This window comes from Varanus komodoensis, unplaced genomic scaffold (assembly GCF_004798865.1).
Source record: "Varanus komodoensis strain SLA01 unplaced genomic scaffold, ASM479886v1 scaffold34_1, whole genome shotgun sequence".
NCBI lineage: Eukaryota > Metazoa > Chordata > Lepidosauria > Squamata > Varanidae > Varanus > Varanus komodoensis.
In genome coordinates this window covers 7,122,418-7,137,234 of record NW_025335854.1, presented here as the reverse complement: position 1 = coordinate 7,137,234, position 14,817 = coordinate 7,122,418, and the positions used below count along the sequence as shown (strand labels likewise).

The window sequence follows — 14,817 nt, the reverse complement described above, 5'->3', positions numbered from 1 at the left end:
AATTTATGGAATTTGTTATCACAGGATGTGGTGATGGCCGCTGAGCTAGATGACTTTAAAACTGGTTTAGCGACAGATTTATGATTGTATAGGTCTTTCAGTGGCCACTGGACCCTAACTGCCTAGAGAGTCTTTGGGCTGTTGGGTGGAATAAAAATGTAATAAATGAAGATGTCTAAATGATATGTTCTAGTTCAGAGACATTATATCGCCCTGTACCAGTTTTGGGGACCAACAGTAGGAAGGCCTTTTCATGGGCTGTGCTGTCTCCATTGCATCCTCGTACTTTCAGGTGGTTTGAGGGCTGCTGACACTCTCCAGCGAATGTTCCTCTAGGCCCCTCAATGACTTGCAGAGACTCTTTTGCAAGGCACCGTGAGGACAAAATGACTTGCTTCCACAGCGAGCTGAGCTCTGTTGTTGATGCAGAGTCACCTGAGGTGCCTTGATGTGCTCTTTTGTGGAGGCACTTTCCGTTGTGGTGGTCTGATGACATGGAGAGGGAACTTGCAGTAGTGTGGCTGACCACATGCCCTCTTGATCCTGGCCATTCTTGGCTATCAAGGGTGGTATGACCACATGGATCCCGAGTGCATAAATGCATCCGTAGGTGCATCTCCTGCTGCCCTTAAAGAGACAGTAGTCCTGCCACTTTTGAGGAAACTCACTCTGGAATCGGTCACATTTGACAATTGCTTTCTGACTCTGAACTTGCCTTTCTTGGGGAAGGCACTTGAAAGACTTATGTCAGTCACTCAACTGCAGGCACTCCCTGAGGAAGCTGATTTACTAGATCCATTTCAATTTGAATTCCCTTTAGCATGCAGGACTGAATTTACATTGGTTGTCCTGATCTTTTCTGAGGGAGGGTCAGAGAAGGTATGACCCCATTAATTTTACTTTTCACCAGCTTTTGGTGGTATCATGAATCAATTCTGTGAGTTGAATGAGTATTCAAGACAGAGTTCCTACATCAGTGACAAGCTAGAAGATGGGGAGTTTGGGTTGTTTTTGAAAGCTGGGTTCAATGCTGTTAAACAAACCATGGATTGCTAGCCAAAAGCAACCTACAAAGAGAATCCATGGCTTGTTCTTGTGTTGTAATCTATGGATTGCTTGTAATTAACAAACTATGGACTGGATTCACACAACACAAGAACCCACAGTTCAACAGCAACCCACATTCAAACTGTACTCTGGTTTATTGTATTATGTGAACCAGGTCAGTAAGTTGCAATGGCTGCATTCTGTCAATTTCAAAGAGAAACATTGGATGGCTGTTCCTTAGCAACTGAACTGTGTGATTCCTCAGTATACCATCTTGTTCCTAATGTTATTTAAGAACAAATGAAACTGCTGAGAATGGTCATGAGGGCAGTGAGTGTACTGATGACATACTGTGCATCTCCTTGTGACACTGGAATCAGGGGAGGCCACCCAGGTCCTGGATCAGGGCCTGAATTCAGTTATGGGGTGGTGGTGTTAGTTGCGAAGTCACGTCCGACCCATCGTGACCCATGGACAACATTCCTCCAGGCCTTCCTGTCCTCCACCATCCCCCGGAGTCCACTCAAGCTCACACCGACTGCTTCAGTGACTCCATCCAGCCACCTCATCCTCTGCCATCCCCTTCTTCTTTTGCCGTCAATTGTTCCCAGCATTAGGCTCTTCTCCAGGGAGTCCTTCCTTCTCATTAGGTGGCCAAACTATTTGAGTTTCATCTTCAGCATCTGGCATTCTAAAGAGCAGTCAGGGTTGATCTCCTCGAGGACTGACTGGTTTGATCACGAGATCTGAGGAACCCGCAGGAGTCTCCTCCAGCACCACAATTCAAAGGCCTCAATCCTTTGGCGCTCAGCCTTCCTTATGGTCCAGCTTTCACAGCCATACATTGCAACTGGGAAAACCATAGCCTTGACTATATGCATTTTGTTGGCAGGGTGCCGTCACCACTTTTTAGTATGCCGTCTAGATTTGCCATAGCTTTCCTCCCAAGGAGCAAGTGTCTTTTAATTTCTTGGCTGCAGTCCCTGTCTGTGTGATCTTGGAGCCCAGGAAAATAAAATTGGTCACTACCTCCATTTCTTCCCCATTTATCTTCCAGGAAGTGATAGGACTGGATGCCATGATCTTAGTTTTCTTAATGTTGAGTTTCAAGACAATTTTGTGCTCTCCTCCTTCACCCACATCAAGAGGCTCTTTAGTTCCTCTTCACTTTCTGCCATTAGAGTGGTATCATCTACATATCTGAGGTTGTTGATATTTCTCCGGGCAATCTTAATTCCAACTTGTGATTCATCTAGCCCTGCCTTTCTCATGAAGTGCTCTGCATATAAGTGAAATAGGCAGGGCGACAGTATACAGCCTTGCTGAACTCCTTTCTCAATTTTGAACCAATCAGTGGTTCCGTGTCCAGTTCTCACTGTTGCTCCTTGACCCACATATGGGTTTCTCAAGAGACAAATAAGATGGTCTGGTACTCCCATCCCTTTAAGAACTTGCCACAATTTGTTGTGATCCACACAATCAAAGGCTTTAGCATAGTCAATGAAGCAACAGTAGATGTTTTTCTGGAACTCCCTAGCTTTCTCCATGATCCAACCTAAGTTGGCAATTTGGTCTCCAGTTTCTCTGCCTCTTCAAAACCCTGCCTGTACTTCTAGTAGTTCTTGGTCCACATACTGCTGGAGCCTAGCTTGTAGGATTTTGAGCATAACTTTGCTAGCATGTGAAATTAGTGCAGTGGTGTGGTAGTTTGAACATTCTTTGGCATTGCCCTTCTTTGGAATTGGAATATAACTTTTCCAATCCCGTGGGCACTGTTGAGTTTTCCAAATTTGAGTGTAGCACTTTTACTGCATCATCTTTTACGATTTTGAATAGCTCAGCTGGAATACTAGCTTTGTTGTTGCTCAGGCTTCCTAAGGTCCATTTGACTTCACATTCCAGGATGTCTGGCTCGAGGTCGGTGACCACCCCATTGTGGTTATCAGGGACGTTAAGTTCTTTCTTGTATAGTTCCTCTGTGTAATCTTGCCACCTCTTCTTAATCTCTTCTGCCTCTGTTAGGCCCCTGCCATTTTGGTCCTTTATCATGCCCATCTGCATGGCATAGCTCATACCTTCTTTCAGCTACACATACATGCCCCTTTGCCACAACAAGGCAATGATCCATGAAAGGGCAGTTATGGGGTGGAGGGTGGCTAATAAACTGAATCTGGTAATTTGGAGGTCCTGTTGGGGATTGGTTCCCAAGTCTGGATGGGGTTTTGCTCCCTTTGAAAGAACAGTTCTGTCATTTGAGGTACTCCTGAATCTATCTTTGACACTGGAGTTCTACATGGAAACAGCAACATGGAGTGCCTTTTTATCAGCTATAGCTGGTATTAACTTGTTTTAACTGTGTGTGGTTCCTTGCCCAGAAAAACAGGGATAAGAAAAAGTAACTTTAATATTACTTTAATATTCAAAGTAATAACTTTAAATAAAACGTTAATAAACTTTAATATTAAAGTAACTTTAATAGGCAAATGATCAAATAAAGCTTTACCAATCAAGCAGAGGTTTTTCAGAGGGAACTGTGAGGCACAGCCAAAGTCAAAATCCAAGATTTCAGTCAGGTAGAAACATAATCCAAAAGCACAGTGCCATTTACTACCAGACCAGTTTTTAAGGTTTTGTTGCTGTATGAAATCTGGTACTACTTGGCACAAGATATTTGAGAAGATGCTGTCTCTGTTAACAGCCTGCCTGGTCACTGAGTGGGGTTGGATGCGATGTTCTTAGTGAATCTGTATGGGTATGAGGCCTGGTCAGAGAAAAAGCAGAGCCATTAGTGGATTGTCTGTGTCTCTTGGCCACGTTCCTTGTCACTAGTGTTCAGCATGTGCTAGCTTGCCTCCGCTGTTGGCATTTGCTAGTGACACTCTTATTTGAACAAGCTTTCCCATATTAAAAGCTTAGACAAGATTATATTAGTAAAATTGATATACTTCAGATATTTTAAATATTTCTATATTTTATATCTTGTTCAGTACTTTGGAGTTGTTTAGCAGTGGAGCAGCTGATAAATAAATAAATAAATAAATAAATGGCTTGTAGTATGCTGGAGTAGATGGATCTTTGCTGTGATCAACATGGCAGTTCTTGGGCTTTCATGTTTACTTTGTGGAATTGGAAAGCTGTGAACCCTTGCATCTCTTTTGGGAGGGAAGCTTTTTAAGCTCCATAAACCATATTTGAAAAGGGAGAAACCCAATATTCAGCAGGTAAGTTCCTCCTGCAGAGCTTGCTCTTCCGTCTGCTCCCTCCCAAAGGCTAGTTTATTGCCTTTATGACTTTGGCACCCTTTTGGCCTTGATGGAGGAATCATTCTGGGGTTTCATGAGAAGCTAGTGGTATTTATGTGGAGCTGTGCAGTGTATGGTGCCTTTGTGCGGCACGAGGGGACCAGGGGAGAGAAGCAGTCCGTGTGCAGTGCATATGCATGCATTTTCAAAGAACGTGCGTGCTCAGTAACAGCCTGAGTGGGGCTCTCCCCCCTTGGGATTCCAGGACCCTTAAAGCCGTTTTTGCCTGGGGAAAGAGGGGTTCTTAATCAAAAAGGAGGGCATACTCTTTAGTAAGGCTCCTTGTGTTAATAAAAGTACACTAACTTTTTGAAACTTATGTCCTTTAAGAAGAGAAATAGGTCAGATGAGAATTTGCATATTAAATCTGTTTCTGTTTTTTTGTTTTTTGTTTTTTTAAAATCAGGAGCTAAGTCTACCATTCTCAGGAGGGCAAGACAGTTTTTCTAAATTTACAATGGAAATGGTGCGGCAGTACATGAAGGAGGAAGAAATGCGGGCAGCTCATCACTCCTCATTGCTCCGACTGCGTGAAAAAGCTCTGAAGGAGAAGACCAAGGCTGAGCTAGCCTGGCTAGAACATCAGAAAAAGTAAGGGAACCTGGAAAACATAGGAGGGCTTATAACCCAGTTTCTGTATGCCTTTTGCGGGATTTACGTTTTTTCTGTCGTCTTTCAACTTTAAAGAGGCTAGAGGAAGCATCCATGGTTCTTTATCATCCGCAAAGATTGTACTATTTATAGCAGCAAAAGAAGTGAGAGAAACTGATTTTTTCTACTGTTGTTTCTTCTAGGCGTTTACGAGATAAAGGAGAAGATGACAAGATGCCACCCATCCGAAAGAAACAACGTGGCCTTCTTTTGAAGCTACAGCAGGAGAAGGTAAGAGTTACTTTTGAGCCTGATTGTATGGATGGACTGCTGGTTGCTCAATGAATTAGGAACCGGTGTGGTCCAGAGGCAGGCAGTCCTGACTGTGCAACTCAAGAGCACTGCACGCCACAAGCACTCAGGGACATCTCGATTCATTTAGCAGATTTATAGCCTGCTTTTTGTTGTAATACCCCTCACAAAGCTGATTGCAACTTCATTAAAAGTACAGAATAAAATGCAGAACATAAAAACACATTCAAATATTTGAAATAACAAATAATACTTAAGGAAAAGCAGCAACAGGAAAAAGCACAGTGCACTAGTGTTCATCACATTCAACTGTAATAAATAAGTCTTTAAAATCCTATTAAAGGCTGGCAAAGAAGCCATATTCAGTACAGGGGCCTACCTCAAAATCCACCCTCTCATTCTCCAGTTTTGCAGGCCTTATTGGTGGACTGGAAACCAAGGCCTCATATGCTGATTTTAAAGCTTGGGCAGGCAAGTAGAAATGGTCCTTCAAATAGCCTGCTTCCAAAACTTTGCGGATCTTAAGACTAATACAGGCACCTTAGTCTGGACTAAGAAACAAAGGCAGCCATTGTAACCATTGTCCTTTCACTCTCCACCAGAAAGAGGGGACCCACCACTAGATGCCTCCCCAGCATGACAGCAGAAAGCTCTGCCTCAGTTCTTGTCCTAATGGAATAAAACAAAGTGTTAGGGTGATGAAAAAAAAATAGCTTTATACCTTGAAGTAGCCCAACATATTTTGTTCTTTCGTGTGTGCGTGCGTGTGTGTGTAACTTTTTCAGTGATTAAACTCTGTATTTTAAAATAAAATGTCAGCAGAGCAGAGTAAAATTTCAGCCAGTGCATAATGGGAATCAGGTATGGGAAAGAACAGAGAGTTGTGCTTTAGCAAGGTTAGGTTCAGCTGAACCAAGAGTGTGAGAAGGTACACAAAACAAAAGAAGAGAAAATTAGGAGGGGGCAAAAGTTGAGAGATCTAAATGCTGGGACAAGTAACTTGCAATGAATGCAAGAAAGGTAATGGAGCTGCTGGAGTTACAGGAATGGGCAGGCTGCAGATGTGGTTGAAGCGCCAGGCAATAAAGAACAGAAAAGGCAGCAGAAGAGCAGCAGAAGCAAGCAGCTGTAGGTAAGTAAGAGGTGAGCCAGTAGTAATATATCGCTCTCTTTGTTTTTGCTTTATTGTGCTGATCCATAAAGGCAGAAATTAAGCGCCTTCAGGAGGCCAATAAGGCAGCACGGAAGGAGAGACAGCTGATCCTTAAGCAGCAGGAAGAGATTGAGCGAATACGCCAAACTACTATGAAACTCCAGGAAAAACTGAAGTCTGCTGGGGAAAATAAGTTGGTAAAGTGCACTACAAGAACTGAACTCATGCATTTGAAAACTAACCTGATTGGTTTTTTTTCCTCAAATTGAAAACGAACATTCCTTGGGAAAGAAAGAAGGGTCATAAACTCTAAAATAAATAGACCTGAAAGCGGTTTAGGTGTTATGGTAACTACATGACTTACCGAAATATAAGAACACTCTTGGTAGGTGTTGTTAGACCTGCAGTTGATGCTTAATAGGCCTAGTTTTCCCATGGTTTTCTTTCAAGATGTTGATTAATTTGTGCATATAACTGATAATGGTGTTACCATGAAACCTACAGGATGTGTCATCCTTTTCAAACAAATCTGTACACTGTTTCATTTAACAGATTTGGGTGTTCTTCTCCCTGTATGAAGAGTACATTTTTAATAAAGTATTAGAAACGTTTTCTTTTAGAGGAGACGAGATATTAAAGTTACATGATTATCATTGTTCCACTTGAACTTTTGACAAAACTTGTTGTTATACTGGTTGATTTATTATTTGTCACAGGAACATCGCAGTGAGGATGACGCAAAGCAAACGCATTCTTCGAGCCCTCTGCCAACAGACGCTGAGACCTGCAGCCCTTCCTCCATTTCTAGTTGTGAGACCAGTAGCATCATGCAGAAACTCAAGAAAATGCGCAGCCGGATGGATGAGAAGTAACTATCTGCATTTTGTTTTATGGATGACAACAATCACTGGATATGAATGTTGCTTTTGTTTCCTACAGGCACAGTAACATTTCAGTTTAGCCGTTTGTGCTCGTGCCTTAGTAGTATGAATTGAACATGTGAATGATTGTGCAAGACTATCTTTCCCTGTAATCCAGCATTGTCTAACCTGGCAGGAGGTGGTTCTCTGGGGTCTTTGGCACGGAAGAGATTCCTCTGTCCTGCTATGTAAAGAACGTTTTTAACCAGAGATGCCAAGGGTTGGATCTGCAGCCTTCTGCATGCCAGCATTTGTCTCCTACTTACTTGTGTGGGCCCTCTGCTGCTAGGAAAGCCATTATAGTGCCACGATTAAGGTCCTTGAGCTCTGCACAGGCAGACACTTCACTTTAACACATAATGCTTTCTGTATAATGTGATATCAGTCCTAATGCAGCTGACAAAGAAGTGGCCTTTCTCTTCTGATTCTGAAGAACAGAATTTTTGAATTGAATTTTGAAGCTAACTATTGAAGAATACTTTGTGTGTCCTTTGTAATGTTGGACAGGTCTTCACTGGTGAGAATTCAGAGCAGTAACACTGATGTCACGACAAAAGGAAGCGCTGGCAGGCCTGATGGCAGAGAACTACTGCATATAATTGTGAACATGTTGAATTTGGGGGGCGGGGGTTGCTTTTAGTGAGGGATTTAAATCAGCCTGCAGGTCTTCAGGGTATGTGCGTGTGCTCCAGGTTTTTCACTCCCATCCCATGTCTTTAGAGAGTTGCCCCTGCAAATTAGAATATCCTCTGGAGAGGCATCCAGTGCAGGGCTAGTGCCTTGGGCTGCAGTTGATGGAAATACAGAGAGCCCCAAGGAGCACTGAAGCCTTGGGCACATGCCTTGTGCCCTTTGGATCCCACCTGACTGTGGGAGCATATCAGTTTGACCGTAAAAACAGTTCCTGTCACTGGACCCAGAGGTTATGGAGGCATGGCCATTTTCTCTTCTTTGTTGAAAAGAAACGTATTTTCAGTGTTTCTTGCTAGTGATATTTTTATATGCATATGCATAAAGCTGAACAGCTTAGACCACAGTTTCATGTGTGGGTTCAGTAACAGTACCAATATTCAGTACTATTAGTACTGATTAGTACTGAAAAATCAGTATAGAAATGCAGAATTAGCACAATATTTTGTAGAGTACCAAAAAGATCAGGACAATTTTGAGAATGATGCTCCTGATCTTTCCACAAATATTTGGGTTTTTTATCTGACCAAGTTTGTAACAAGTATCAAGACTGATAGTTGGCTAAAGACAAAAATAGTTTTGTGGCTTGCATGTGAACTGGAGCATGCTCTGTCAAAGAATTAACCCCTTGTAATCCTGGCATATTTATTCAGTTATTAACAAAGGAACCCATCATAAACAGAAATTACCATTTAAGTGGGTTCTTACTGTCCTCTGTAACTCATAGTACCTGTGAGTGGCTTCGCTTTTATTTTCTAACAACTTTCTCAGCCAAGTACTTTTGTTCGTTTTTAATAGTTTTATCATGTTGGCATTTCATAGTAGACATGCTGTGCTGTTACAGAACAGAACCTGAAATTGAAAGTATGAGTGCTACGTGAGCTCCAGTAGTGAGGGAGGCAGCATATGAACTAGATTTCCATATATATCATTTGTCAGGCAGTATTGTGTGCTGAAGCTGCAGATGTAGCTTTTCTTCTCCCGTTGGAGGAGTTAATTCTTAGAATCGTTGATTAGAGCTTTCATTAATATTAATAAGACTATAAGGTAGATTGAACCAGATTTTCAGATGATCAGAACAGAAAATCTAAAATTCAGTCATGAGATGAATGAACAAACAGAATTGCATATTAATTCTTCCATCTTAGCAACTAGAAAAGCACCTCTTCTAGCATAGCAAAAGTAAGGCATGGTTACCAAGACAGAAGTGTCAAGCACTTGTTAGGGAGGGAAGGATTGTAGCTCATATGTGGCTATGCTCTGCTGCCCTTGGAGTCTTCCATTTTTGGACAGATGAAACAGTTGACTCATTTAAGACTCTGTGACTAGTTGCTCTCCTCTGCTCTCACTTTTCTGTCTCTTTCTTGCTCTCTTGGCTTAAAACTCTTCCTCCTTATTTTGTAGACACTGCTCTCCTGTTCACTACTTCTTCTCTGTCTTTACGTCTCATCACTGGGCTTCTCTCAGTGTCTGTTTTCCCAACCTCCATCCCAAATTCCAGCTGTATATCTACAACCAATTGGTCAGGTAACTTCCTACCTTTTTCAGTGGTAGACTCTCTGATGGAGCATGCTCTGTTCAGTTTTACATGACTAGGAGGCTCTTCATAAGGATGGGGTTTTTTGTTTGTGGTTTTTTTGCAAAATTCTTTCCCTCTCCTGTATAAAGATTTAAAACTTGTATTGATGCATATTGTGGCTGGCAGTCTCCCCACTCTCAAATAGTTCATGTATTGGAAAAATGAATGTTAGGCATGGACTTTGGAATTTAATGCAATCTTTTAGCACACACTTAGCCTGAGCACCAGTGTTGAATTAGCTAATCATGTACAAGTAATATGTTGTGTTCTCATTCGAGCTGATTTGAAAATAGTGCTGGTGCTTTAGTCGCAACTTGGTAAAGATTCCTCTTGCCAAAAGCAACAGTCCCACTTTCTCCACAAATGTGAGCCCAAATCAGAGTTCAGAATAATAATGCAAATAAATCAAACTTGTTTCCAGTTCTGACAGTTCTGTTTTCCTCCAAAGAATTCAGGGTGTTTTATGGCATAAAGTGGTGAAAAGACATGGATATTGGGATAAGAAGAAGTCGGCGAATGGGAGAGCCATGCCGGAAGAAGCCATCAGGGGTTCCAGGCCTCTTTTTCTGGCCTTTTGATGGCTACTTGACCCAAGTCCTGTCCATAAGGAGGCTTGAGCCTTCAAAAGATAGCTTTCACTCTTTTCCAATATTTCCTCTCTAGTTCTGAGCTTCAGACTAGCTATTTTTAATGAATCCAGTCTTATATGCAATGAATACCTGTGTACCCTGGGGTGGAGCTGTAGCTGATGCTTGTTTATTCCTTTGTGGATACTCGAAATTACCAGAACTTAGGTAAAAGTGACTATATATTTGGGTCTCTTCTGCCAAACGTCTTCATGATGCTAAGGAGAAGTAGTGAACCGTCTCTTCAGGAGGAGACGCTCTCATCCTTCCACCCGCACTTGCTTTTGTCAGATGTCAAACAGGACACAGTGGCCATGTTGTGTAGAACTTTCAGGAACGACTAGCCAAGAAGTACTGGGCATTGAATTTGTTTCAGTGTGTGTCATGCTTTAGTGGAAAGCCACAGTACTAATTACCTTCAGTGTCTACTTTGACGTTAGCTTGGTAATCTTTTTTACAGTCTTCCTTCCATGTTCCATTCCTCAGTGGTGGCTCTGCTATTATGCCGGATGATGCAATCTGTCTCCAAGAGGCAAATTTTAGGGTGCCAGTTAAAAAGCAGCAACTTACCTAGTCACTAGCACGTATATATATATGCATGTGCACTAGTGACTAGGTAAGTTGCTGCCTTTTAACTGGCACCCTAAAATTTGCCGCTTGGCAAATATAATATATATATATATGCATATGCCGCCTTAGGGAGGTACTATTTTGGCTTTTCTGCCTTGAGCACCAAAATGCCCAGCTCTGTCTGCAGTTTGTACCATCTTAACTTAACACAGTCTCTTCTCATGGTTTGACTGTGTAATGCTTGCATTTCCTAAGCCCCTTTCTCAGAGTTGGTAACATTTAGGAAGAACTACTTCATTGCTTCAGTCTCCTGTAACTTGGGGAAATGGAATGAATTGATGACAGGTGAATATTGACTCAGCACCTGCCTTCTAGGAGGCTACTTCAGCATGTCCTGGGCAAGGAATGTCCCCAGGAAGAAGGGTTGACGTATAGTTCCTGGCTTACAGTTGCTGATGAAAGAGACCTCCTGAATTTTATAATGGGTTCACAATTATCCATTTAGGGGGTGGTGGTGAATGGCCTCATGTGGCTAGAAATGCATTTCAAGTTACAGATTTAGGTAACTTTTGCACAATTTTTTTGGAAGAACCAAAAAAGAAAAAGGATGGCAAACCAGAGAAAATAGTGCCAGAGCATCAGTACCCACCGTGGTGAGAACCAACCCTTGAATAAGTCACAGGTTGACAGTGCGGCTTGCTGCTGGAAAAAAAGCCACATTACTGGATGTGGTGTTGGTTCAGACATCAGGACAACCCACCGTGGCTAGTTATCCTTAGTGGGTTTCTGTGTCATATGCATCATGTCATTCTGCACTGCTTGCTCATGGCTCTGGTTAAAGATTGTACACGATAGGCCAGAATCGTTTTGGCAGCAGTAGGGAGTTCCATTAATAACTACAGATTGCCCTTTTTAAAGTACACACTTTACATATGCATGAAATCACTTTCGGGCTACTCTTTTTCAAAGAAAGGAAAATTGTATAAAATTATGTGAAGTGGAAGGCATTAACCTCAGTCATACCCAAACAGGTAGACTTTTCCATCTGTTCTGAATGACTCATGGCAATAATTGAATAATACTCTTTAAAATGAAAGTCTCCTTGTCTCTAACATACTGGTTCATTGATGACCACTTTCTCACTATTTCTCGACCAGATTCCTGACTAAGCGAGAGCAAAAACTAATGCAGCGTCGCCAGCATGCTGAGGAATTACTACAGTGGAAGCGTCGTTTAGATGCGGAAGAAGCAGAGATACGTCAGATAGAGAAGCAAGCATTGGCTGCCTGGGACAAGGAACTGTTGAAAGTCAAAGGAAACAAAAAGGGGTCAGGAGACCAGAAATCTGATCAGAAAGGTAGCAAAATTAGCAATTTACCTTTAAGTAAGAGCCTAATTTAGCACGCTTCCCCCCAGTGGGGTGCTTTGAGTAAAAAATGCCTTTGGGATTCTGGTGCAAGTACTTGTGCCATGTTGTTTCTGGGTATCTTCCTACATCCAGCATGTTCCAACCGTACGTCTTCCTAGCTTATAAAAGACAACAAGAAATTATGCTGAATTTAACATTGAATTTCCAAGTTGTTGATCCAGTGGCTCCAAACTAAGAGCCAATGTAGTATAGTGATTAAAATTAAAACCAGCATCTGAACAATCCAGTTTCTAGTCCCAAATCAGCTAAAAAGCTCTCTGGGTGACTTTGGGCCATTCAGTGGCACTCAGCCTATACCTACCTCTCAGGGTTGTTGCAAGGATAAAATTTAGAGGAGGAAGTCAGTTGTGCTGCCTTGAATTCCTTGAAGGAAAAAAAGTGGAATATAAAGGAATCAATTAAACAAACATTAGTAAAATGCATACTTGTTGCGGCAGCAACCCAGTTTATGCAGGAATTGTAGTGTTTAACTATTCATTACTTTCCCTTTCACTTACATCTCCAAGCATTAGGAGAAAAAACATTTGGAGGTCAAGGATTGAGCAGCCTTAACTGGGTCTCCCCCAGAAGTATTGGATTAAAATGCTGCCAGTCCTCCCTCGCAGTTATGGTCAATAGCTGTGGCTGACTGGGAAATAGTAGTCGGTCACATCTGGATGGCAGGAGGCTTGGGAAGGCTGCTGTAAGGCCTGTGCTTTTTAACAGTGGGATCATCAGGTATTTCGCGTCACATTATAGAGTTCACCAGGGTATTATAAGCAACAATAATGCATTTTTTTAAATGTATTTTAATTGGAGTTATCAGATGCCTATTATGGTTTGTTTTTTTTAACTTATCACTTGAATTGCCTCTGTGATCCTTATCTGAGGGTTTGTAAAGCTTTAGGCTTGTTCTCCTAAATACATCATCAGAATTGTCCATCTGTGTGAATAAAGGCAGCAGGGCTTCTTGTCTGACTGACCCTTCTCTCCACTCCCATCTCAGAAACAGCTAGTGAAGAAGAATCTTCTGTGCCAGCTTGTTCTCGCTTAAACAGCGAAAGCTCCATCCCAGAAGACCTGGGCAGCTTGGCTGTGGAGTCTGGGCTGCCAAAGGTCTCTGAGGCTCAGGAGCAGTTTGGGAGCCTTGATCACACACTTACAGAAGAAATGGTTTATGCGCAGGAACGAGGGTCTGCTGCCTCCCCTGGAAAGCATGTGAGTGAACTCCCAGTGCCAACATTCACATGGTATCTGTACTGCATTAGCCAGCCTTTAAACACAGGCCTGGTTTGGGTGTTGTGCCTTTACTATATGGTCCATATAGCAACAAGCTCTCTCAAGGCATCTTTCTTCATGAAAAGAGACAATCTCCTGGTTCCTGCAGCTTTTTGTACATTAGGTGATCTTCCTAATCTTGTTGAAAGATATGACATGAAGCCAAGTAGTTATGTTTCTTCTTCGTACGCAGCAGCCTGGCAGACCGTATCTTCTCTTCACGTACACACAGATCCACACTCAGAAGGAGGCACTACATATGTGGACCAGCCAACCTCACTTTGGGCTGTCTTCATGTGTCCAGCAATTCCTCTATTACTGCATATACATTCTGAGTCACCACAGTTGTCGGGATCGTCAGAACAAATACCACCCTCACAAGGGCACATGCAGCACCTTCCCTTTAGTGTGCCGGTTTCTGAGCCAGGTGGCAGCCCCTCGCACTCCCTAGGCCTTTGCTGCGGGGCCCAGTTTTGTTCATGCATTATGGGTAGAGAACAAGGGGCATCACCCTGTTACCTTGAAAACAACTGGAACTCCATCACCGTTCTCTCTGGAGAATTTGCTAATGCTTGCTTTATTTTATTATTTACAAGTATAAATCTGCAGATTAAACATCCATGCCAGTAGGGACAACTTCTTGAGCAATCCGCAGGAATTCACATGACCCTTTGACATGCAAGATTTATACTTTACACATGAGAATCGAAAACAGCATCCAACTTTTAGTTAGTGTTTGATCCTTGGAGCAATTCCATCTCTGTAGTCATAGGAACCAGAAATTTTCTTTAAAAGGAGAAAGCCAATATTCCCAGGGTTCAGGAGCCATAAACTTAATGCCCTAAAAGAAGCTGAGGAACAAGATCTCCCTTCAGATATCTTGCTTGCCTGAAAATTGGAAAGTCTTGTCATTTTAAGATTAGACTGGAACGTCAACCTGGTTTATTATAAAAATAATTACACCAACCTGCAAAGTACCATTTGGAAGTAATTATGATTGACGAAAATGTTTCTGTTGAGAGGTACCATACACTTCTCTGTTGTGCAAGATTAAACATATAATGTGCCCACAAATTATATTTCTTGTTTTATTTAAAGTGCTTGCATTCTATCTATGAGGGGAAAGCCCTGCTAAGGCAATTGGCATAATATAGTTAGTACAACTATGGGGGTTTTGTTATCCTTTTTGCCTGTGGTCATTAGCCCTATCTATATATGGTATGTAACAGACTACAGTTCCACATAAAGGATGAGTTTGGGATAGAACCTTTGGAAGGTGAAGTGGTGGGCAGGAGTGTGTATTTGCACATCAGTGACTGAATCCTCTTAGGAGAAGGGTGG

The 14,817-nt window shown here is 42.2% G+C and overlaps 1 protein-coding gene across 10 annotated transcripts in view; it reads left to right on the top strand.

Moving 5' to 3' along the window:
• CEP350 (centrosomal protein 350) overlaps positions 1 to 14,817 on the top strand; it is a 77,051-nt gene that overhangs the window by 42,561 nt on the left and 19,673 nt on the right. For 7 of the 10 annotated variants that reach the window (XM_044439213.1, XM_044439217.1, XM_044439215.1 and 4 more), the window contains 7 exons: positions 4,756 to 4,940; positions 5,144 to 5,231; positions 6,456 to 6,602; positions 7,122 to 7,273; positions 9,420 to 9,542; positions 11,948 to 12,147; positions 13,205 to 13,416. In XM_044439213.1, the coding sequence (XP_044295148.1) occupies positions 4,756 to 4,940; positions 5,144 to 5,231; positions 6,456 to 6,602; positions 7,122 to 7,273; positions 9,420 to 9,542; positions 11,948 to 12,147; positions 13,205 to 13,416 (1,107 nt within the window). The remainder of the gene's footprint in view (positions 1 to 4,755; positions 4,941 to 5,143; positions 5,232 to 6,455; positions 6,603 to 7,121; positions 7,274 to 9,419; positions 9,543 to 11,947; positions 12,148 to 13,204; positions 13,417 to 14,817) is intronic. The other 3 variants (XM_044439219.1, XM_044439218.1, XM_044439220.1) reach the window with 1 other exon arrangement.